General features: G+C 39.8%; 1 protein-coding gene across 8 annotated transcripts in view; it reads left to right on the forward strand.

Moving 5' to 3' along the window:
- The window catches only part of ASCC1 (activating signal cointegrator 1 complex subunit 1), a 126,597-nt gene that overhangs the window by 45,986 nt on the left and 54,947 nt on the right, over positions 1–25,664 (forward strand). For 7 of the 8 annotated variants that reach the window (XM_024254060.3, XM_009245501.4, XM_063727612.1 and 4 more), the window contains exons 6-7: positions 9,996–10,132; positions 18,660–18,779. In XM_024254060.3, coding sequence (XP_024109828.1) covers positions 9,996–10,132; positions 18,660–18,779 — 257 coding nt within the window. The remainder of the gene's footprint in view (positions 1–9,995; positions 10,133–18,659; positions 18,780–25,664) is intronic. The other variant, XM_054522497.2, reaches the window with a different exon arrangement.

The raw sequence follows: 25,664 nt of genomic DNA on the forward strand, positions 1-25,664 counted from the left end.
ATCCCAGCACTTTGGGAGGCCGAGGTGGGCAGATCATTTGAGGTCAGGAGTTCGAGATCAGCCTGGCCAACATGGTGAAACCCCATGTCTACAAAATTAGCCGGACGTGGTGGCGGGTGCCTGTAATCCCAGCTACTCAGGAGGCTGAGGCAGGAGAATAGCTTGAAGCCAGGAGGCGGAGGTTGCAGTGAGCCGGGATCTTGCCATTGTACTCCAGCCTGGGCGACAGAGCAGGACTCCATCTGAGAAAAAAAAAGAGGAAGTCAGGAAGGTCAGAGTCAGAGAAGGAGAGGTGACAATTAAAGTGAAGATTGGAGTGATGTGACTCTGAGCCAAGACATTCAGGTAGCCTCTAGAAGCTAGAAAGGTCAAGGAAATGATTTGCCCTGGAGCCTCCGCAAGGAATGCAGCCCTGCTGACTCATGTTAGACTTCTGACCTCCAGAAGATGGTAGGATAAGTTCGTATTGTTGTAAGCCACAAAGTTTGTGGTAATTTGTTATAGCACCAATAGAGAATTTATACAGGAAATAGTTTTAAACTCAGAAAAGTTGAAGAAAAGAATAGTATCCTTTATTCAGATTCACCTATTGTTAATATTTCACTATTTGTTTTAGTATTCCATTTTTATCTTTCTGAACTGCTTTAGAGTCAGTTGCACATGTCATAGCCCTTTAATCCTAAATATTTTGAAATATTTTAATTAAAAATATTGGGGGTGTGGGGTCTTGCTATATTGTCCAGGCTAGTTTTGAATTCCTGGTCTCAAGCTATCCCCTCCACCTCAGCCTCCTGAGCAGCTGAGACTATAGGCGTGCACCACTGTGTCTGGCAAAATTTTTTTATGCATAATAATGTTATAGTTCTCAACCTCAATACATTTAACGTTGATAGTTTTATCTAATTTACCATCCATGTTCAAATTTTGTCACTTAATCCAATAATATCCTTTGTAACATTTTTTCCCTCACTAGTTTGGGATTCAGTCTAGGATTAGGTGTTGTATTTAATTGTCATGTTTCTAGCGTCCTTGAATCTGGAACATTTCCACAGGCTTTCTTTGTCTGCCTTTCTTCTGCTGTCACCCAGGGTGTAGTGCGGTGGTGTGAGCACCACTGCACCTTGAACTCCTGAGCTCAAGTGATCCTCCTGAGTAGCCAGGATTCCAGGCACGGTGCCACACCGGCTCTTTGTCTTTCTTGACATTGGCTTTTTAAATAGAATGCTTCTCACTTTTGATCTGTCTGGCATTTCCTTATGAGTAGACTTAGGCATTCCTGGATGGAGCATTGCATAAGTGATGATGTGTCCTTCTTAGAGTATATAGTGTCCCTCATTGGTGATGTTAATTTTGACACTATCCAGTCAGTGTTGATTAATTTCTTTATAATTACTATATTTTTACCTTTCAACCGATAAGCAATCTATAAGAGGACATTTTAAGACTATGCAAATATTCTACTCCTCAACAAAATTGCTCCTTAGATTTAACATCCTTTAATGATTCTTGCCTGAATTTTTTTTTTTTTTTTTTTTTTTTTTTTGAGACGGAGTTTTGCTCTTGTCACCCAGGCTGTAGTGCAATGGCACGATCTTGTCTCACTGCAACCTCTGCCTCCTGGGTTCAAGCAATTCTCCTGCCTCAGCTTCTTGAGTAGCTGGGATTATAGGCACGTGACACCATGCCCTGCTAATTTTTGTGTTTTTAGTAGAGACGGGGTTTCACCATGTTGGCCAGGCTGGTCTCAAACTCCTGGTTTCAGGTGATCCGCCCGCCTTGGCCTCCCAAAGTGCTGGGATTACAGGCGTGAGCCACCACGCCCGGCCTTGTGTTTGTTGATTCTTTTTTAACCCCCTCTAGTGTGGATTTGATATTCATTTAAAATACAGTTGGGTTTATTTTTAGTTTACTTTCAAATTAGGTTTCTTTCCCGTTTCCATACTTGTTTATTTTATGTTTGAATATGTGGACCATTAACGTGCTTCCAAAAGTCAAAACTATGTAAGAGGCATACATACCCAGAAGTGTCACACATTCTTGTATTCTTTCTGCCCCTTTCTTCTTCATCCCTTGTGAAGGACCAATATCATTGTTTTCTGGTTTATTTGTCCTGTGTTTGTTTTTGTAAAAATAAGCATATATATATTAATGTATGTTTTCTTATTTTCCCTTCTTTCTTAAACAAATGGTAGCAAATGTAGAAGCTCTTCTGCACTTGTCTTTTTTTTTTTGAGACAGGGTCTTGCTCTGTCACTCAGGCTGGAGTGCAGTGGCACTATCACAACTCACTGTAGCCCCAACCTCTGGGACTCAAGTGATCCTCCTACTTCAGCCTCCTGAGTAGCTGGAACTACTGGCATGCATGTGCCACCACACCTGGCTAATTTTTGTATTTCTTGTGTAGATGGGGTTTCACCATGTTACCCGGGCTGGTATCAAGTATTCTGCCCACCTTGACCTCCCAAAGTGCTGGGATTGCAGGTGTGAGGCACCCTGCCCTGTCCTGCACTTTGCTTTTCTCATTTGATAATAGGTCCTGAAAAATCACTCCAGATCATTTTATACATGTGTTTATACATAGTTTTCAACCATTCTATACTTGAGCATTTAAGTGTTTTGCAGTAATGCTGTAATGTCTAACCTCATGCATACATATTTTACGTTGTTGATGTATCTTCAGGATAAATGCCTAGAAGTAAGATTGTTGGGTATATTAATCTGCTCAGGCTGCTGTCATAGAATACCACAGACTGGGTGGCTTCAACAATAGAAATTTGTTTTCTCTTAGCTCTAGAAACTGGAAGACTAAGATCAAGGTGCTGGCAGGATTGTTTTCTGCTATAGCCTCTTCCTGGCTTGCAGATGGCCACCTGCTTGCTGTGTCCTCACGCGACTGTTTCTCTTTGCTGGCCTTTTCTCTGTGCTTTCTCACTCATGGTGTTTCTTCTTCTGAATAAAGACACCAGTCCTGTTGGATTAAGGCCCCACCCTTATGGCCTTGTTTAACTTTATCCCCAAAAGGCCCTGTCTCCAAATACATTTACATTGAGTGGAAGGGCTTCAGCATATGAATTTGGGGGGCACACAATTCAGTCTAGAGCATTGGGTCAGATGGTAAATACTTATTTATGGTGTCTTTTGTTTTGTTAGATATTGCCAAATCTCCCTCCACAGGGATTGTACCATTTTGCATTTCTGCTAGCAATGTATGAAAGTGCCCGTGTCCCTACAGCCTCTCCAACAGAGTGTATTGTGAAGCTTTTGAATTTTTGTCAGTTTGATGGGTGAGAAATGGTATTCAGTGTAGTTTTAATTTGCATTTTTTAAATGAGCAAAATTATATGTCTTTCTACATGTTCGAGTCATTTTTATATCTTTATTCTTGTGAAGTATCTGTCTTTTGCCTATTGTTCAATAGCATTTTGAGTTTTTTCTTTTATTTTTAAAAGTATTTTATTTTATTTATTTATTTATTTTTTTGATGGAGTCTCGCTCTATCACCCGGGCTGGAGTGCAATGGCACGATCTCGGCTCACTGCAACCTCCACCTCCCAGGTTCAAGTAATTCTCCTGCCTCAGCCTCCTGAGTAGCTGGAACTACAGGCGCGTGCCACCACGCCCGGCTAATTTTTTTGTATTTTTAGTAGAGACAGGGTTTCACCGTGTTAGCCAGGATGGTCCTGATCTCCTGACCTCGTGATCCCCCTGCCTCGGCCTTCCAAAGTGCTGGGATTACAGGCGTGAGCCACCACCAGTGAGCTCACCAGGTGTGGTAGCTTCAGGTGGGAGGCCTGCTTAAGGCCAGCAGTTTGAAACTAGCCTGGGCAACATAATGAGACCCCATTTCTACAAAAATTAAAAAAAAAATTAGCTAGGTGTGGTGATGTGAGCTTGTAGTCCCAGCCACCGGGAGGCTGAGGAGAGAGGATCGCTTGAGGCCAGGAGTTTGAAGCTGCAGGATTCATGATCATGCCACTGCACCCCAGCTTGGGTGACAGAGGAGACCTTGTCTTAAAAAAAAAGAAGACGTAGACACAACTTATTTAACAGCTTCTTTAAGGTGTAATTTACATACCATACAATTAATTCATTTTAAGTGTACAATTTAGTGATTTTAAATAAATTTACAGAGTTGTGCAGTCATTACCACAATTCAGCTTTAGAACGTTTCCATCACCCTAAAAAGATCCCTTGTGCCTGTTTGCCGTCGCACTCCTCACCACAGGCAACTGTTAACCTGCTTTCAGTCTCTTTAGATTTGTCCTTTCTGGACATTTCATATAGATAGAATCATATAATACATAGTCTTTTGCATCTGGCTTCTTTTATTTAGCATGATATTTTGAGGTTTATCTATATTTTTGCATGTGTTAGTAGTTCATTACTTTTGATTTCTGAATAGTGTTGCATATATGGCTAGCCTACATTTTGTTTATTCATTCACCAGTTGGTGGACTTGTGGATTGTTCCTACTCTTTGGCTGTTATAAATAATACTGCTGTGAGATTCGTGTACACATCTTGAGGTGGATCTTTGTTTTCATTTCGTTGGGTAGAATCCTAGGAGTGAAATGGCTGCGTTGTATTTTTTTTGTATGAATTTTTGTAAATTTATGTTTAATTTTTTGAGTAACTGCCAAACTGTTTTCCAAAGTGGCCGTGCCATTTTACAAATTTATATTTTACAAAGTGGCTGCTCAGTTTTTCCGTATCCTCATCTACACTTGTTATTGTTTATCTTTTTGATTATAATAATTCTGATGGGTGTGAGGTGATATCTCATTTTGGTTTTGATTTGCATTTCTTTAATGACTAATGATGTTGAGCCTCTTTTCATAAGTTTATTAGCCATTAGTATATCCTCTTTGGGAAAATATCTGTTCAAATCTTTAGCTCATTTTAAAATTGGATTATGTATCTTTTTATTGTTAAACTTTAAGAATTTTTTATGTTTATATTTATCAGATGTAGGATTTGCAAATGTTTTTCTCCCAAATATTTTTCTCTGTGGCTTATCTTTTCATTTTCTTGATGGTATCTGTTGAAGCACAAGTTTTAAATTTTGATTAAGTTCACTTTATCCATTTTTTTTTCTTTTATGGATTATGCTTTTGGTGTCATATCTTAAAAAAGGCAGATATTGTGGTGTTTTTTTTTTGTAGAGAAAAAAACTCAATTATGTTGTATTTTTTCTCTACAAAAAGGAACATGTTTGCCAGGCTGGTCTTGAACTGGTCTAAGTTGCCTAGGCTGGTCTTGAACTCCTGGCCTCAAGCGATCCTTCCGCTTTGGCTTCCCAAAGTGCTGAGGTTTCAGGCATGAGCTACTGTACCTGGCTAGAAAAGGCAGATGTTAAAATCACTTTCCTATCATAGAATTATGAGATTCTCTTTATTCTCAGGCCTAATTTAGTGATTAGATCCACTTATTGAGTGAGCTGTGTTGAAATGCATAAGGACTTGCCTCTGGGTGGTGGTCCTATGGTCTTAGCCCACTTTGGGCAACTATTACTAGGAAGGCTATGTATATAATATTGATCAAAAGTATAGACTTTAGGGCCTGACTGCCTGGGTTTGAATTTTGACCTCATCTCTTCCTAGCAATGTTACCTTGGGAAAGTGGCTTAATTTCTCAGTGCCTCAGTTTCCTCATCTGTAAAGTATGGATGATAATAGTGCTTCCCTCATAAGATATTTGTCTATACATTGCATAGAAAACGTTTGGAGGAGAGCAAGGGCCCAACAAATATTACCGTTATTGCTGGGGAGCAATTCTCAATTGTAGTTTGGGATGGAGTTATGCATATTAAAATCATTTGAGGGGCTTTGCATGCCTTTTCTAATGTGGCAGTCCATGGGTTAGAGAAGCTGGGGTGATAAGCCTTGCACTTAGCCTTCCTTGACACATTTAAAGCTGATTGTTCCTTACAATCACTTTCATTAAATGAGGCAATTTGGGTTGATGTGTGGAATCACAAAACTTTTCATCAGATGTAAAAATAGCTGAAGCTCCATTAACACTTAGAAAACGAAGAATCAACTAACTACTGTTGCCAAGGCAAATATTAGGCAGTAAGCCTTAGGTAAACCAAGAACAGGATGTAAGCTATTCACACTTGATAAAGTACCTTTCTCTGCCTTTGGAGCATTTTAGTAGGCCAGAGACCTGATTATACAATAAGAACTTGCAATTCAGCGATAGGACTCCTGTTTCATTCCTGTTGGAATAGAAGAGCTTCAGCTTGGCCGGGCGCGGTGGCTCATGCCTGTAATCCCAGTACTTTGGGAGGCCGAGGCGGGCGGATCACCTGAGGTCGGGAGTTTGGGACCAGCCTGACCAACATGGAGAAACCCCATCTCTACTAAAAACACAAAATTAGCCGGGCATGGTGGCGCATGCCTGTCAATCTCAGCTACTCAGGAAGGCTGAGGCAGGCAAATCACTTGAACCTGGGAAGCGGAGGTTGCGGTGAGCCAAGATTGAGCCATTGTACTCCAGCCTGGGCAACAAGAGCGAAACTCTGTCTCAAAAAAAAAAAAAAAAAAGAGCTTCAACTTTTTTTTTCTTGTTTTCATTTGCAGAATGAGATTAATGAAATTTGAGACCTACCTTCCTTTAAAAGGGACCCATGGTCCGATATGGGTATAGTATCAATAATTTATAAAGAATTCTTAAAACTCAACAATAAAAAGACAGTTTTTAAATGGGCAAAAGATTTTAGTAGACATTTCTCCAGAGAAGATGTACAAATATCCAAAAAGCACATGAAAAGATGTCATCATCATTGATCGTTAGTGAAATGCAAGTCAAAACCACAATGTAGTACCACTTGATACCCACAAGGATTGCTATCATTTTTTTAAAAAGCAAGTGTCAGTGAAGATGTGGGGAAACAGGAACCTTCATACATTGCTGCTGGGAATGTTTGTTAGTTCAGCCAATGTAGAGAATGGTTTGGTGGTTTCTCAAAAGTTAAACATAGAATTGCCATGTGACCCAGCAGTTCTGCTCCTGGGTATATACCCCAAATAACTGAAAACATATGTTAACACAGAAATTTGTACACAAATGTTTATAGCAGCATTATTCCTAATAGCAAAGGTGCAAAAAACCCAAATCTTCATCAATAAATGAATTAGTAAACACATTTGGGTACATACATACACTAAAATATTGTTTAACTCTAAAAAGGAGTGAAGCAGTGATAATGCTACAGCTTGGATGAACCTTGAAAACATCATGCTAAATGAAAGAAGCTGGTCACAGAGGTCTTACATTGTATGATTCTTTCTATATAATATATCCAGAATAGATAAATCCAAAGAGATAAAAAGCAAACTAGAGGTCACTAAGGGATGGGGCATGGAGAAAGAGGAGTGATTATTTATTTAAATGGGTATGAGGGCTGGTCATGGTGGCTCATGCCTATAATCCCAGCACTTTGGGAGGCTGAGATGGGCAGATCACCTGAGGTCAGGAATTGGAGACCAGCCTGTCCAACATGGTAAAACCCCGTCTACAAAAAATCAAAAAATTAGCCAGGAGTGGTGGCAGGCACCTGTAATCCCAGCTACTCAGGAGGCTGAGGCAGGAGAATTGCTTGAACCCGGGAGGCAAAAGTTGTAGCGAGCCAAGATCTCACCATTGCACTCTAGCCTGGATGACAGAGCAAGACTCCATCACAAAAAATAAAAATAAAAATAAATAAAGTAAATAATGGATATGGAATGCTTTTATCAGATGATAAAGTTTTGCTACTAAAGAATGCACAACATTGAATACACGAAATATAAATAATGCTGTATTGCACACTTTAAAATGGTTAATTTTATATTATGCAAATTTCACCTCAATTTTAGGGATTCATGAGGTATATTTACTTTTTGTGCTTCCCAGAGCCAAAATTTTTTTTTGGAGACGGAGTGAGTCTCACTCTGTCACCCAGGCTGGAGTGCAGTGGTGCGATCTCGGCTCACTGCAACCTCTTCCTCCCGAGTTCAAGCAATTCTCCTGCCTCAGCCTCCCTAGTAGCTGGGATTACAGGCACACACCACCACACCCGGCTAATTTTTGTATTTTTAGTAGAGACAGGGTTTTGCCATGTTGGTCAGTCTGGTCTCGAACTCCTGACCTCAGGTGATACTGCCTGCCTCGGCCTCCCAAAGTGCTGGGATTACAGGTGTGAGCCACCGTGGCCAGCCAGAATTTCATTCCTTTTTGAGGCTGAAAAATATTCCACTGTGTGTCTATACTATGGTTTGTTTATCCATTCATCTGTTGATATACATTTGGGTTATTTCCATCTTTTGGCTGTTGTGAGTAGTGCTTCTGGAAACATGCATGTACATGTATTTGAGTCCCTTTTTCAGTTCTCTTGGGCATATACCTAGGAGTAGAATTGCTAGGTCATGTGATAATTCTATGTTTAACTTTTTGAGGAACTGCCAAACTCTTTTTCACAGAGGCTGAGTCATTTTACCTTCCTAGCAACAATGTATGAGGGTTCCAATTTCTACACATCCTCGCCAGCACTTGTCATTTTCCATTATTTTGATTTTAGTGGGTGTGAAATGGTACCTCATAGTGGTTTTGATTTGCATTTCCCTAAGTGACTAATGATGTTCATGTGCTTGTTAGCCAGTTCTGCTTGTTAGCCATTTGTATTTCTGCCTTGGAGAAAAGTCTATTCCAGTCCTTTTCCCTTTTTTTTTTTTTTTTTTTTTTTTTGGAGACAGAGTCTCACTTTGTCACCCAGGCTGGAGTGCAATGGCGTGATCTTGGCTCACTGCAACCTCTGCCTCCCGGGTTTAAGTGATTCTCCTTGTCAGCCTCCTGAGTATGTGGGATTACAGGTGCCTGCCACCACACCCAGCTAATTTTTGTATTTTTAGTAGAGATGGGGTTTCACCATGTTGGTCAGGCTGGTCTTGAACTCCTTATCTCAAGTGATCCACCCCCCTCAGCCTCCCAAAATGTTGGGATTATAGGCGTGAGCCACTGTGCCTGGCCCCTTTTCCCATTTTAAAATTGGGTTCTACTGGGTTCTGTGGCTCACACCCATAATCCCAGCTATGCAGGAGGCTGAGGCAGGAGGATCGCTTGAGCCCAGGAGTTTGAGGTTACAGTGAGCTGTGATTGCACCACTGCAGTCCAGTCTGGGTGACAGCAAGACCCAGTCTCTTAAAAAATAAAAAAATAGGGCCAGGCGCGGTGGCTCACTCTTGTAATCCCAACACTTTGGGAGACTGAGGCGGGCGGATCATGAGGTCAGGAGATCGAGACCATTCTGGCTAAAACGGTGAACCCTGTTCTCTACTAAAAATACAAAAAAATTAGCCGGGTGTGATGGTGGGCGCCTGTAGTCCCAGCTACTCGGGAGGCGGAGGCAGGAGAATGACATGAACTCAGGAGGCAGAGCTTGCAGTGAGTCAAGATCACGCCACTGCCCTCCAGCCTGGGCAACAGAGCGAGATTCTGTCTCAAAAATAAATAAATAATTAAAAAATAAAGATATTAGATTGTCTTTTCGTTGTTGAATTGGAAGAGTTCTTTATATATTCCGGATACTAGACCTTTATCAGGTAAATTACTTGCAAATATTTCTGCCATTCTGTAGGCTTCTTTTCACTTTCCTGATAGTGTTCTTTGATGCACAAAAGTTTTTTAATTTGGTGAAGTCCAGTTTATTTTTTTCTTTTGTCGTCCATATTTTTGGTGTCATATCTGAGAATCCATTGCTGAATTCCAGGTCATGATCTATTTTGTTAATTTTTTTATATGGTAGGAGGTAGTAGTCTATCTTTATTCTTTTGCATGTGGATATTCTATTGTTCCAGCATCATTTATTGAGGAGACTTTCTCTATTGAATGGTCTTGGCACCTTGTGGAAAATCACTTGGCTGTAGATGTGTGGGTTTATTTCTGGGGACTCAATTTTATTCTTGCCATTTGCCTTTGTATGGGCTGAGTTTCTTGTTTTTCTCCCTTTGATAACAGGATGATGGGGTTGACAGCAGCATTTTCCAGAATCCTAAAAAGCTTCATCTAACTATTGGGATGTTGGTGCTTTTGAGTGAGGAAGAGATCCAGCAGACATGTGAGATGCTACAGCAGTGTAAAGAGGAATTCATTAAGTGAGTAATCCTCAGGGATGGGGGTTGGGTGGTCTACCTGGGCTGGCTTCTTTTTGGTATTACAGACTTGTTTTTGAACCAGATGGTGTATAACATGGGAAGGACTCATGTGATTTGATGGAGCCCACTCAGGTAATCCAGGCTAACCTCTCATACCAGATTCCATAACCTTAATCACATCTACAAAAATCTCTTTGCCATGTAAGATAGAATATAAATTCTAGAGAGTGGGACATCAACATCTTTGGGGGTCATTATTCTGTGTATTACAGTAACTCAAACATTATAACACGATTCTCTAGGAGAGTCTTCATTATATTTTAGAAACACTGAGTTTCTTTTTTTTTTTTCTGTCTCCCAGGCTGGAGTGCAAACATTATAACACGATTCTCTAGGGAAGTCTTCATTATATTTTAGAAATACTGACTTTCTTTCTTTTTTTTTTTTTGAGATGGAATCTTGCTCTGTCGCCCAGGCTGGAGTGCAGTGGCACAATCTCGGCTCACTGAAAGCTCTGCCTGCTGGGTTCTTGCCATTCTCCTGCCTCAGCCTCCTGAGTAGCTGGGACTACAGGTGCCCGCCACCATGCGCGGCTAATTTTTTGTATTTTTAGTAGAGACGAGGTTTCACCGTTTTAGCCAGGATGGTCTTGATCTCCTGACCTTGTGATCCGCCCGCCTTGGCCTCCCAAAGTGCTGGGATTACAGGCGTGAGCCACCAAGCCCGGCCTCTTTTTTTTTCTAATACAAATAATTTTATTTGATTCAGCAAGAATTTTAAAAAATTAAAACTTTTTTTATTTTATATATATATATATGTGTATATATATATATATATACTTTTTTTTTTTAGGGACGGGGTCTTGCTCTGTTACCCAGGCTAGCTAGTCTCAAACTCCTGGTCTCAAGCAACTCTCCTGCTTCAGCCTCCAAAAGTGCTGGGATTACAGGCATGAGCTGCCATGTCCAGCCAGTTCAGAAAGGATACCAGAAACAGTCTAAGCAATCTGTTTTGACTCAGGGAAAGCATTACTGTTCTGAGGGCAGAGCTGTTATTCTTTTTTTACTGTAAAATTTTAATTTACACATACATCTGACATAACAGCTTTATTTCAAAGAACCATATCTTCCCCTATTTACCTTTACTTTCTTCCTTTTACTTAAGATTGACAAAAGAGAGAAATGTGAAAGCCAATTCACTCAAATAGTTTTTTTATTCCATTCTTGTAGGCAGGCCCCATGCTATTCTAACATGGCCTTATAGAAATGGTTTACCTGGTTCATTGGATAGAACAAGGTAAAAGGATCTAAAATTTTTCTCTAGTTATGTTGTATATGAAACTGTGTGGCCAAGCACGGTGGCTCACACCTGTAATCCCGGCACTTTGGGAGGCTGAGGCGGGCGGATCACGAGGTCAGGAGATCGAGATCATCCTGGCTAACACGGTGAAACCTTGTCTCTACTAAAAATGCAAAAAATTAGCTGGGCATGGTGGCAGGCGCCTGTAGTCCCAGCTACTCAGGAGGCTGAGGCAGGAGAATGGCGTGAACCTGGGAGGCGGAACTTGCAGTGAGCTGAGATCGCGCCACTGCACTCCAGCCTTGGCGACAGAGCGAGACTCAATCTCAAAAAAAAAAGAAACTGTGTAATTCAAACACTTTATGGGCCAGTTATCCTTTTCAACTAATTTTTTCAAAGACAAACTATTTTTCTTGAGCAAGATCATAAGCTGATAGGGTTTGCAGTCTTCTATCCTTTCTGAATCTCAGAGAGCAAAGAACACTTCTTGTCATGTTCTTTGCTCAGTAATGGACATACCTGTTTTCTCTAGATCTTACCTGAAATTCAAAATAATTTGGTGTTTGTCATTAGATACTTTCCGTTTCCCTTATATAAAGCAAAACATTATGCTTTATTTTACAAAGCAGGGCAGTTTTACCTGGTTTAAGGATCAGTTCTGATACTTTAACGTATTCCCAGTTTACTTTTTGCTAAACTAAACTGAAAGCTACTGCATTTCCTTGGCTGCCATTGGGATAATCCTGCTAAGAAAAAATTTAAAGGTAGATAAAATATTTGTTTAGAGAAGTATTTGTTCTTTTTACCTTATGAAAATCAGGTCACAGGTTTTTAATCACTGAAGGTTTATCCTAAGCTATGCAAAGATTTAGCTGAGTTCCTCCCTTTTATGTTTCTTGGTGCCTTTTGTGACTAAATGCCAAATCTGAGCCCTTTGAGCATGTCAGAGTTAGTGTGCCTAGGGAATAAAGAGCAGTTTTAATAGTTCCTCAGAATTTTTGACATGACAGTATGAAAACAGTAATTGTAGTTTTTCAAATTCAGCAAAGCTTTTGAAATAGGACAAAGTTACCCTGCCAAAAATCTGCAGAGCGTGCAAAAATTTGTTTAAAGATGCTCTTTTTAAAAAGCTGGAAAGATGTGGAACCGGCAAGTAAAATAAAACAAGCCTCCCCACCCTTCTTCTCCTAATTTCCCCCATCACATGCATTTGTTTAAAAAGTGCAAAACTGATTTACTTCTGAGAAGAGACTACTTCTTAAAAAAACAAAAAGGGTACTTCTGTTAAATCTCTGGTAAGTAAATCAGTAAATTGGATCATTGAATATTTTCTTGCTCTTTGACCTTAGTCTTTGTGCTTGGTATACTTAGAGAAAATGTCCATAAATAATGGCATTTCTAACCTGAACCTTTTATGGTGTAGTGGTCCCAAATTTAAATATGAAAGGAAAACACTGAAAAATGAACAGACTTGTACATAGTGTGCTGTAGTTTAATTTGATGGTTTTTAAAATTGGAGTATTGAAATAAATGTGGCTATATTGGAATTTGATTTAAACTGTGGAGCTATATGGCTATATTAAAGAAATGAGTAGTTGAGTATTCATTTTAAATTTGGGGGTAGTTTTTTAATTTGAAGGATGCTATGAGACCAAAAACAGGAGTTTTGTTTCAATTTTTCGGTGAAAGGCTCTTGTAGTTCTATAGATTTTGAATGAATTATTCAGTGTTTAGTGAATTCGGAAGCTCCGGCTGTGTCCCTGGTGACTTTTCTTTGTGAGATGTAGGACACAGACCGTGCACTGGCTCTGAGTATGGGGTCTGACAAATGTGTAGCTCTTCTTCAGTCCCAGCAGCACCCTCCTGTGCCTCAGTGTTTCCAGCAGGCCTGACGTCAAACCAAAGAAGTTTAAAGGGACTAGAAAGAGGAGAGAAAATACCCATGAACAAACATTAATGCCTGATTATTGCCTCACGTGTCATCTATTGGAAAGTAATTTGCTTACTGGTGTCCCAGATGTAATTGTTTGGCCACTAAGACAAAGAGTGTTTATCGGGCAAACCATCGAATTTCTATCCTGCTCTTTCATCTCCCTCTTGATAAATCTTAGGGGTAGGTAGAAAGAGTTTGTGTTTCTGCTCATAAAGCAGGCTTTGGATCCTGTTTCATTGTTTCTAATTTTTTTTTGTTCTTAGTACCCCATCTAATTCCAAGTATTTGAGGTAGTTAAGAGTGAGGACATGTATACAAAAGAAATGTTACAGTCAGAGATTTAGAAACCATAAGGATGGTATAGGGAGAAAATTCTACCTGAAAAGTCAAGGTAAGGTAATAATTGTACTTGAGCATTAAAGTTTGGTACTATTTTCTGACACCAGTGTACTTGAACTAAATTACAAAAAGAAATACACCACTTAGTATAGTTCTTGTCTGATAAAAAGCAGTATGACAGTTTTTTTTATAGTTTAAAAAAATTTTCAGTTGTAAAATACAACATAAAATTTGCCATCATAACCATTTTAAGTGCATAGTTCAGTAGTGTTAAGTACACTCAGGTTGTTGTGAAGCCAACCCCAGTATAACAGTTTTTTCAGGAGAGTAACCTTTTCTGGTTCTCAATCCATCAAAAGTTTGTCATGTAAATCTTAATAAAGAACGCTGAATGATGATTGACAGTGTCTTTAACAGGAATTTTGCAGAAGATAAAAACATTGTTCATATGGGTCTTTCTTCTGTTGACCTTAGAAATTGCAGATATAACATTAAATATAACCCATTAAAAACATTTTAGTGGGAATCTAAGCCAATGGGTGTGGTGATGCTATCTGGTGATTTAACTATGCAGGGTGAGAGCTTTAAAAATGTTGGGGGATGTGTATTTAGTGTGAAACTTTTTTTCAAACAAACTTTTTTGACTTCATTTTGATAGGATTCAGTGGCAATCTTTCAAATTGAATTCTTTGGCTAGTACTTGGAATGGAGATACACTGTGTATTGATGGAAGCTACGTACCTCAGATGACAGTTCAGAGCTTGGCTTGTGTTTTGAAACATTTCACTTCTTATTAGAGGTGGCTATAGGAAGACTTATTATGATCAGGGCTGTAATTTTTCTTAATTAGAAAAAGTATCTGGGCCGGGCGCAGTGGCTCATGCCTGTAACCCAAGCACTTTGGGAGGCCAAGCTGGAAGGATTTCTTGAGCCCAGGAGTTTGAGACCACCCTGGGCAACATGGAAAGAAAAGTGTCTGCCTAAAATAGTTGAGTTACTAGTTTCATACTGAGAAAAGTTTTGGTCTTATGCAATAATAAGGCCTTGAAGTATTAAGGGAATCTTTACTATTAGGATTCCTAGGCTACATAGAGCATCCCCATGACCTGGGTTCAATGTCAAGACAACTTTTTCCTTTTTTTCCAGCTGTCTTTTGATTGATCCTAAAATCCTTTTTTTTCTTTATTTTTTGAGATGGAGTCTTATTCTGTTGCCCAGGCTGGAGTGCAGTGGTGAGATCTCTGCTCACTGCAAGCTCCGCCCCCTGGGTTCACACCATTCTCCTGCCTCAGCCTCCTGAGTAGCTGGGACTACAGGCGCCCGCCGCCACGCCCGGCTAATTTTTTGTATATTTAGTAGAGACGGGGTTTCACCATGTTTCAGCATGTTAGCCAGGATGGTCTCGATCTCCTGACCTCATGATCCACCCGCCTTAGCCTCCCAAGGTTTTGGGATTACGGGCGTGAGCCACCGCACCCGGCCAAATCCTTTTGTTTTTAAGGCAGCACCACATTTTTACTTAATGACAATATAGCATGTGTATTATGCTGTTCTTGCATTATTGCTATAAAGAAATACCAGAGACTGGGTAACTTATAAAGAAAAGAGGTTTAATTGGCTCACGGTTCTGCGGGCTTGCAAGAAGCATGCTCGGCTTCTGGGGAGGCCTCAGGAAGCTTCACTTATGGCAGAAGGTGAAGGGGATCAAGCACATCACATAGCAGAAGCAGGAACAAGCAACAGAGAGTGGCAGGGGAGGTGCCACACACTTTGAAACAAGTAGATTTTGTGTGAACTCAGAGTGAGAGCTCATTTATCACCAAGGGGATGGCCCAAGCCATTGACGAGATCTGTCCCCATGATCCCAACACCTCCCACTAGGCCCCACCTCCAACCTTAGGGATCACAATTCAACAGGAGACTTGGGCAGGGACAAATATCCAAACTATTTAATATATCAGCCTGTGACCATATTCTTCTCAAAATTGTCCAGAACAGCTTCCCCCTTAAAACATCCATTTAATGTTTACCAGAGATTAATTGAACACCCATTTTGTATAAGTCATGGTGTCAGATTTTGAGGATATAGATGTGGATAAGATGGAGAAAGTGCCTATCCTCTTGGGGTTTGGAAAAGGCTGCGCAGTGAGCTGATTTTTAATTGGGTTTCAGCATGGCACAACAAGGCCTTTTCTGGTTGCAGTACAAGTTTCTTTATTAAGGGGTCCAGGAAGAAAACAGGATGGTGGGGCTTTACTTAACACAAAGGTAATACATGTTAATTTTAGGAAAACCAGTAATTACAGATACACAAAAATAAAATATCATTTTGTAATCTTACCACTAAAAAATAATTACCATTAACACTTTGGATATGTATACGTATGTTTTTCCTTTGAGGTGTAATTTACTTACAGTAAAAATGCACAGATCTTAGGTGTAGTTGATGAGCTTTGACCAATGTCTATACCTGTGCAACCTCACCCAAATCAAGATGTGGAACATTGCCATCACCCCATGAGGGTCCCTCATGCCTTTTTCCAGTGAATTCACTTCTCCAAGAAGCAACCTCTGTTCTGATTTCTATTACATAGATTTGGTGGTTTGTTTTTAAATGTCCTATAAATAGAATTATTTAGTATATACACTTTTGTGTTTGGTTTATTTTGGATATTTTTTAAAATTTTAACTTGTTAATGGATAATACATTTATACAGTTCAAAAATTTAAAGTTGCAAAGGATACGCAGTGCAGTTTCTCTACCACTGAAATTCATCAGCCACCTGCTTTCCTCTCTAGAGGCAACCAGTGTACCACTTTCTCTGTATCCTTCCAGGGATTTTATAGATGTATAAACAAATATATATAACATATTTTTTTCATACCTCCATCTTTTGTACAAGTAGCATAGCATGCACATTGTTATAAACCTTTTTTAAAACTTAGAACTATAACTTATTATATCAGTTTTATATATCATTTTATAATATTATTTTATATCAGTACCTAAAAGCTTCCTTAGTCACACGTATAGTTTATTTATTGCTCTTAGTATTATAGTTTATCTAATCAGTACCATGTTATTTGACTTTTAGTCTGTTGCCAATCTTTTGGTATTCAAAACTTTATGCCTCATTTAAAATCCTATGCATAGGCCAAGTGCAGTGGCTCACACCTGTAATCCCAGCACTTTGGGAGGCCAAGGTAGGCAGATGTCTTCAGCCCAGGAGTTCGAGACCAGCCTGGGCAACATGGCAAAACCTAGTCTCTACTAAAAATATAAAAATTAGCCAGACATGGTGGCACATGTTTGTAATTCCAGCTACTTGGGAGGCTGAGGCACAAGAATCGCTTGAACCTGGGAGGTGGAGGTTGCAATGAGCCAAGATCATGCCACTGCACTCCAGCCTGGGTGACAGAGTGGCCCTGTCTCAAAAAAAAAAAAAAAAAACCCCTATGCATAAATTATTTCTCATAAATATAAGTGTATTCTTATTGCATCATGCTAAGAGGCACATATTGTCTGGTTGTTTCTTTTACTGTTAATATTCAGCTTGGTCAGTGGGTTCAGGTGTGGTCATCATGACCATTATTTATAGAGCTCCTGTTTAGAGAGGTCACTTTATATTTCCCCCAGCCTTTTGCCCAAGTTTTAGCAGCCATTGGGGATCATTGTCAAGATCTGTTATTTTATCAGGGGTTGCAAGATTCTAATTTCGTTGTTCCTTCTGCATTTATTAGTTTTGGAATTCTTCTGTAAAGGAGAACTTTGCTTTATCAACAGTTACACAAGTTGATGTGTAACTGAATTCAAAATTGTTTTCTTAGGATGGGCTCCTGGAAATGGAATTGCTTGGGGAAAGGGTTTTTATTGATGAAGGCTTCTCATAAATATTGACAGATTGCTTGTAAAGATGTGATATCAGGCTGAGCGCAGTGGCTCATGCCTGTAATCCAAGCACTTTGGAAGGCCAAGGCGGGAGGATCACCTGAGGTCTGGAGTTCAAGACCACCCTGGCCAATATAGCTAAACCCCATCTCTACTAAAAATACAAAAATTAGCTTGGCGTGGTGGTGGGTGCCTGTAGTCCCAGCTACTCAGGAGGCTGAGACAGGAGAATCACTTGAATCTAGGAGGCGGAGGTTGCAATCCGAGATCGTGCCATTGCACTCCAGCCTGGGCGACTAGCAAAACTGTCTCAAAAAAAAAAAAAAAAAAGGCCAGGCGTGGTGGCTCACACCTGTAATCCCAGCACTTTGGGAGGCTGAGGTGGGCAGATCACGAGGTCAGGAGATCGAGACCATCCTGGCTAACGTGGTGAAACCCCGTCTCTACTAAAAATACAAAAAAATTAGGCGGGTGTGGTGGCGGGCGCTTGTAGTCCCAGCTACTCAGGAGGCTGAGTCAGGAGAATGGTGTGAACCTGGGAGGTGGAGGTTGCAGTGAGCCGAGATCGCGCCACTGCACTCCAGCCTGGGCAACAGAGCAAAACTCTGTCTCAAAACAAAACAAAACAAACAAACAAAAAAGTAAATAAAGATGTGAGATCAGTTTACACCTCCACCTTTGTTATATGAGTGAAATGCTGTTTGTAACTTGTAGAAATAGTAGAGATGGGCGCCAGAGAGATGAGCCAACATAGTAAATGTCTTTATGGATCAGAACTGTCATCACTTGACTTTCTCTATGAGACAGTGCTAATAAACTGGTATTGGGATAAATGTAGTGTGACATTGGAAATACTTTCCAGTGTTTTCCAATTTGTGTGCATTGAAAATTTATTAATTTTGAAATTAGAAGGGCAATTAGATAATGTTAGGAAAAAACACAACTACTGTGTTTTTGTACACATGTAAGTAACATACATATTTGACTGTGTATTAACCATGTTTCAAAATACAATAGCCCTCTTAACTTAAACAGTTATAGATATCTTAATGCTTTTTTCTTTGCAGTGATATTTCTGGGGGTAAACCCCTAGAAGTGGAGATGGCAGGGATAGAATACATGAATGATGATCCTGGCATGGTGGATGTTCTTTACGCCAAAGTCCATATGAAAGATGGCTCCAACAGGTATGTTTCTGGAATGTTTCTTTGTTTCAATCAAGAGGTATCTAAAAGCATCCTCAAAAGTTTGATTCATTTTGATTCCTTTTCTTTGAGTTCTTATTGTAAAGAACATGTTAATTATTTCTCTCTCTTTCTTTTTTTTTTTTAATAGTAAGTTAATCTCTTGAAAGAGGAATTTGTTGTAGGAAAAAGTATCAGACTTTAAGTCTGACTTTTAGGATGGGGGTCTTACTGTGCCCAGGCTGATCTCAGCTTCCTGGGCTCCAGGGATCCTTCTGCTTCAGCCTCCCAAGTAGCTGGGACTACAGGCGCGCACCCTGCACCAGGCTAATGTGGTAGCTACTGAGTTACTTGGATAACGGGTGTTGATAGTAACAATCTAGTCTTTTTGGAACTCAGTGGTTCCTTTGTGTTTTCCAGGATAAGAGGCAGGAAGGATGGCATTTTAGAGTGAGTTTCAAACGTGATGTAATGCAGTTGTAGTGGATACCAGGACAAAATAGGGATGAAAACTTTACCAACTTCATAGGGTTATTAATCTTAATTTTGGCTGGGCATGGTGGCTCATGCCCATAATCCTAGCACTTTGGGAGGCTGAGGTGGGTGGATTGCTTAAGCCCAGGAGTTCAAGACTGGCCTGGGCAACAGGGTGAAAGAAACTCTTATCTATACAAAAAAAAAAAAAAACCCCAAAAACAAAATTAGCCAGGCATGATGGTGTGCGCCAGTAGTTTCAGCTGGTCAGGAGCCTGAGGTGGGAGGATCACCTGAGCCTGAGGAGGTCAAGGCTGCAGTGAGCTGTGATCACACCACTGCACTCCAGCCTGGGCGACAGAGCGAGACCCTGTCTTAAAAAAAAAAAAAAAAAAAAAAAATTGGCCGGGTGCGGTGGCTCACACCTGTAATCCCAGAACCTTGGGAGACTTAGGTGGGCGGATCACAAGGTCGGGAGATGGAATCCACCCTGGCTAACACGGTGAAACCCCATCTCTACTAAAAAAATACAAAAAATTAGCCGGGTGTGGTGGCATGCGCCTGTAGTCCCAGCTACTCGGGAGGCTGAGGCAGGAGAATCACTTGAACTGGGGAAGCGGAGATTGCAGTGAGCCGAGATTGTGCCACTGCACTCCAGCCTGGTGACAGAGTGAGACTTCGTCTAAAAAAAAAATAAATAAAAATAAAAAGATTAAATTACTTAAATTATTTAAAATGCTTAAAATAGTGGTTGGCACAGACTTACATTATCAAAACATCAAAAAATGTTTACTCTTTTTTTTATTATACTTTAAGTTCTAGGGTACATGTGCACAATGTTCAGGTTTGTTACATATGTATACATGTGCCATGTTGGTGTGCTGCAGAGACCTTACAGACCACACTGTAAGAACCACTGGTCTAAGTAATATTTTATCTCTAACATTTTAAATTATAGTTTCCAGGGAATTGTAACTTTGGTTAGCACTTACTCTTGCCTGGCATGGTGCTTAGATCTTATTATTTCCATTTAGTCTTTGTAACATCTATGTAAGATAAATACTGTTTTTATGCCCATTTTATAGATCAGGGAAGTTCAGAGATCCTAAGTAATTTGGGTAAGGAACATATAGATAGCAAAGCTGTGCCCTGAACTAAGAAGGTTTTCAGTGTGTATATGCTAAGTTGAGTAGGATAGACTATGTTCCAATTCTTAGAGTGGAAAATTTAACTTAAAATTTATTATTTTAGGCCAGCCACAGCGGCTCATGCCTGTAATCCCAGCACTTTGGGAGGCCAAAGTGGGTGGATCATCTGAGGTCAGGAGTTCGAGATCAGCCTGGCCAACATGGTGAAACCTCGTCTCTACTAAAAATATGAAAATTAGCTGGGTGTGGTGGCTCATGCCTGTAACACAGCTGCTCAGGAGGCTGAGGCAGGAGAATCACTTGAACCCTGGAGGCAGAGGTTGCAGTGAGCCAAGATCGTGACACAGCACTCTAGCCTGGGCAACAGATCGAAACTCCATCACAAAAAAAATAAAAGGTGTTGTGAAATATCCACTGAATCCACTAGTGCAATCAACCAAGAACATTTTTGGATAATTCTCACCTCTTGTACTGCTCTAGTTTCTCTTTTCTATTGTCTATTCCTCTTCCTGAGAATAGCCACTTTTGTATTATTTCAAAAAGATTTGTAAATTCCCCTTCCAAAATCTAGGATGCCTAAGGGACTTATTCACTTATTTAATTTCATTAAAAAAGTATCTGAATGCCTCCTTTGTGCAAGATATTTTGCAAGACTGTGCAAATTGATACAGAAGCTAGTAACACATGGCCCTGTTTTTAAGGACCATTCAACCTTTTTCTTTATGTGAAAAGACAGCTCAATTCAAGAACTGTGTGTAGTAAAATACATGTAATAAAGATACAAGCACTTAACTTTTTTTGGTATGCTTTCATATATAGTATTTTAAATCAAAGATTCCCTTAAATGATTGAATGTGAAATGCCTGACCTTTAAAAGGATGTAACCTCTTAGATCAGATTTGTTCTTTGGAAACAGAGAGCTGGGACAGTGGAGTTACACTTACTAATGCATCCTTGGTTTGGTTGGTAAAGTGTGACTGGTAAGAAATTTGTTTAAGGAAGCTTTTACATTAGCTAGTAGTCAGCTGTTAGGACTAATACACTGAACACTGTGGCTATTCTGTTTTGTCTGTTACTCTCTAAACCCTCCACCCTTGTCCCTCTCAAAAGAATGGTTTCTCCCATTTTACTGAGAACATGAAGCCACTGCCTCAACTTTCTCCTTTTCCCGTCACAGTTCACCTATTTTCATCTCCCACACTCAACTCAATTTCCTTGTTTTTCTGAAAACGTTCACTCTGATGAGACTAATCCCTTTACTTATTCTCGTGACCCCATTTCTTCTTATCTCCTCAAAGACCTGACACCCTCAGTTATTCTGATCTGCAGGGCCTTTCTAGTCCCCTTTCCCCAGGCATTCTTTGAATACCTAGGATATGCAGGGCAGTAGACCATAGTGCATCTGTCATCCACAAGAGGCAGATGGCAGCCATTAAGATCCACTAGGGTGAGGCTGTGATTGAGATGCCAGGGCTTCCGGGAAGAGCAGGACAACTCTGCCCATGGATGGGCAAATCTCCTAAAGGAAGGCTTCATGGAGGAGGTTTCTTTGCTGAATAAAGAGTTTGCAGGCTAAAGGAGTACCTTTTTAGGAAATGGGAATAAATAGCAAATGCAAAGACACAGAGGCACGAAAGAGCATTATTTTCCAATAGAATGTGTGAGATGGGAATGGGTTAAGGTGGGAGATGAGGCTGCAGAACAGGCAGGATTTAGATTTAGAAGTGCTGTTATATGCCACTTAAAGGAAGTTTTTTTCCATTTGGTCATTTGTTTATTCAACAAAACTTTATTGAAAGCCTACTGTATCCCAGGTACTGTGTTATAGTCTGAGTATAGAGTAGTGAATAAAGCCGGACACAGCCATTGCTCCAGTGTAGTTTACAGACAAGTGGGGAAAACAGACATTAACAAATACCACATGAATATATTAATGTAATTGCAAAGTGGGATAAAGACTGAGCAAGGGAAAAATGATGCTCTGTAACAGAGGGAAACTATTATGGCAATTTAGGGAAGAGATTTAATAACACTTACCATTTTCACTGCTTTATCAAGATTAAATGAAACTTAAAAGAAAAAGCCTCAAGGAAAGCTTCTCTAAGGAATTGATGTTAAAAGCCTGTCTAAGGAATTGATGTTAAACTGAGATCTAAAGGAGTTGGAGTTTGCAGGCTAAGAGTGGTGGGAAGGTTCCTTCCAGCTTTTAGGCAAATGGAAGAGCAGAGCAAAAACCCCATGGCAAGAAAAAGCCTGGCAAACTCCAGATATAGATGGGGCATGAGGAGTAGGAAAGTGATACAGATGGCGACCTGAAGAAATTAGAGGGGTGCTTGGATTAAGGTAGAAGCAGTAGATAAGAGGAAAAAGATTAAATACAAACAATACATAAAAAGAAATCCACATCAAGATAGATCATAATGGAACTACAGATCATTAAAGACAAAGAGAAGATCTTGAAAGAAGCTACCTACAGAGGATTGACAATTATGACAACAGCAGACTTCTCAATAACAATAACAGAAGCCAAACACAGCAGAATAATATTTTCTCAATGTTAAAACAACCGGCAACCTGGAATTGTGTACTCAGGAAAAAATAAAATATTTAAACAACAAAGGTATGAAATAAAAACTTTCAGAGATGAACAAAAACGGAGAGAATTTACCACTGTGAGATAACCACAGTAAAGGAACTTCTAAAGGGTATATTTCGGAAAAGGAAAATGAATCCAGAAAGTCTGAGATATAAGGAGGCTAGTATGAGATGCAGAAAGCAATGGTGGGTAAATAAAATAGTCTGTATAAAATAATAATTTTATATTTAAGGGGGTGTTTAAAAATGATAGAACTAAAATATCAACTAACAGCAGGTAAATCAGGACTAAGGGGAATTCTAGAAATGAAGTATTCTAGAGCGTTTTTTTTAATTTCAAGGGAAAGGCAGGATATTAAGATATTAATTAACTTTAGATTTTGAAAAGCTAAATGTACATAGTAAAAATTTAAAAATAAGTCTAAAAATAGTGTAAATTCCAAACAAGTAGAGACAGAAAAAAGGGGACAAACACAAATTCAATCCAAGAAGGACAAGAAGCATAGGAAAAAGTGGAATGAGCAGAAATTAAGAAGTAAGGTGGTGGGAAGAAATCCAGACATATAATAATTACAATATATGTTAATGGAATAAACTCACCAGTTAAGAAAATATAGGATTAGATATAGCCAAAATTAAGTTATATGCTTTTAATAAGTGACATGTCTACATAAGGTTGAAATAGGCCACAAAGGAAAAAGATATATGAGGCAAACACCAAAAGAAAGTTGGCATAACTGAATTAATATCAAACATGATAAACTTAAAGAAAAAATGCAGCTGGCTGCGGTGGCTCACGTCTGTAATCCCACCACTTTGGGAGGCCGAGGCAGGTGGATCATGAGGTCAGGAGTTCAAGACCAGCCTGGCCAAGATGGTGAAACCCCGTCTCTACTAAAAATACAAAAATTAGCTGGGCATGGTAGTGGGTCCCTGTAATCCCAGCTACTCGGGAGGCTGAGACAGATAATTGCTTGAACCCAGGAGGTGGAGGTTGCAGTGAGCTGAGATCACGTGTGGGCAACAGAGTGAGACTGTTAAAAAAAAAAAAAAAAAAAAAGAAAAGAAAAAATGCATTATTAGCAATAGAGAAGGCTATTACATATGATAAAGGGTTCATTTTACCAGGAAGATATAGCAGTTCTAAACTTGTATTGAGCCTAATAGAACAGCCTCAAACTAGATAAAGTGAAATTTGTATAGTTAATTTTTTATTAGGGAAAAACTGAGAAACCCTTCATCATAGGAGGAGATTGCAACCTATTTCTTAATTATTGGTAGATCAAGCAGATATAAAGTCAGTAAAGATACAGAATATTTTAACCATGAACAAGTTTCATCTAATAGTCATCTCTGGAATTATATGCCCAGTAATTAGAGAATTCATATTCTTTTCAGGCACGTGGAACAGTAGAAAAAAATTGATTACATACTAGATCACAAAGTAAGGCTTAGTACATTTTAATGAGTTGATATCTTACATATTATAGTTTCCGACCAGAGATAAAACAAGGTTACCTGCAGTTATCAAGTTATTAGGAAATAATAAGGGAGTTTGAGCTACTTGAGAGGCTGGGACTGGAGGGTTGCTTGAGCCCAGGGGTTTGACGCCAGTCTGAGCAACAGAGAGACCCTGTCTCTTAACAACAACAACAAAAAAAAAAAAAAAAAAAAAAAAAAGAAGAGCGAGTTTAGTAAGGTGATTGACTGTAAAATCAGTGTAATAAAATTCTTTGGTTTTCTGTATACCAGCAGCAAACAGAAAGCAGTATCGTTTAAAATAAAACACATTTATAGTAGCAACAAAAATTGTAAGGAAATTAGGAATAACTATGACAAAACACATTTAATACCTTTTTTTTTTTTTTTTCTGAGACGGAGTCTTGCTGTCACCCAGGCTGGAGTGCAGTGGCGCCATCTCTGCTCACTGCAATCTCCGCCTCCTAGGTTCACGCCATTCTTCTGCCTTGTCCTCACGAGTAGCTGGGACTCCAGGCGCCCACTACCATGCCCGGCTAATTTTTCGTATTTTTAGTAGAGATGGGGTTTCACCATGTTAGCCAGGATAGTCTTGATCTCCTGACCTCGTGATCCACCTGCCTCAGCCCTCCCAAAGTGCTGGAATTACAGGCGTAAGTCACCATGCCCGGCCCATTTAATACCTTTTTGCAGGAGATTATAAATAAATTGAGAGACTGTATGAATTGTATGCAGTTGTATACTACATGTGTAATGGAAACGAAGTATCGGGAACAGGAGGGGGAGGTATTTAAAAGCCATTACTGTAATCCAGCTGAGAAGCAAAGAAGGCCTGAACTAGAGCAGTAGCAACGAGAATCACATGGATGCAAGAATAGTGAAATCTGGCCGGGTACAGTGCCTCACACCTGTAATTCCAGCACTTTGGGAGGCCGAGGCAGGCAGATCACCAGAGGTCAGGAGTTCAAGATCAGCCTGGCCAACATAGTGAAACTCTGTCTGTCTCTATGAAAAATACAAAAATTAGCCAGGCATGATGGCACATGCCTGTAATCCCAGCTCCTCCAGAGGCTGTGGCAGGAGGATTGTCTGAGCCTGGGAGGTGGAGGTTGCAGTGAGCTGAGATCACGCCACTGCACTCAAGCCTGGGCAACAGAAGAAGACTCTGTCTCACCAAAAAAAAAAAAAAAAA

Source organism: Pongo abelii, chromosome 8 (genome assembly GCF_028885655.2).
Source record: "Pongo abelii isolate AG06213 chromosome 8, NHGRI_mPonAbe1-v2.0_pri, whole genome shotgun sequence".
In the NCBI taxonomy this organism is placed as follows: Eukaryota; Metazoa; Chordata; class Mammalia; order Primates; family Hominidae; genus Pongo; species Pongo abelii.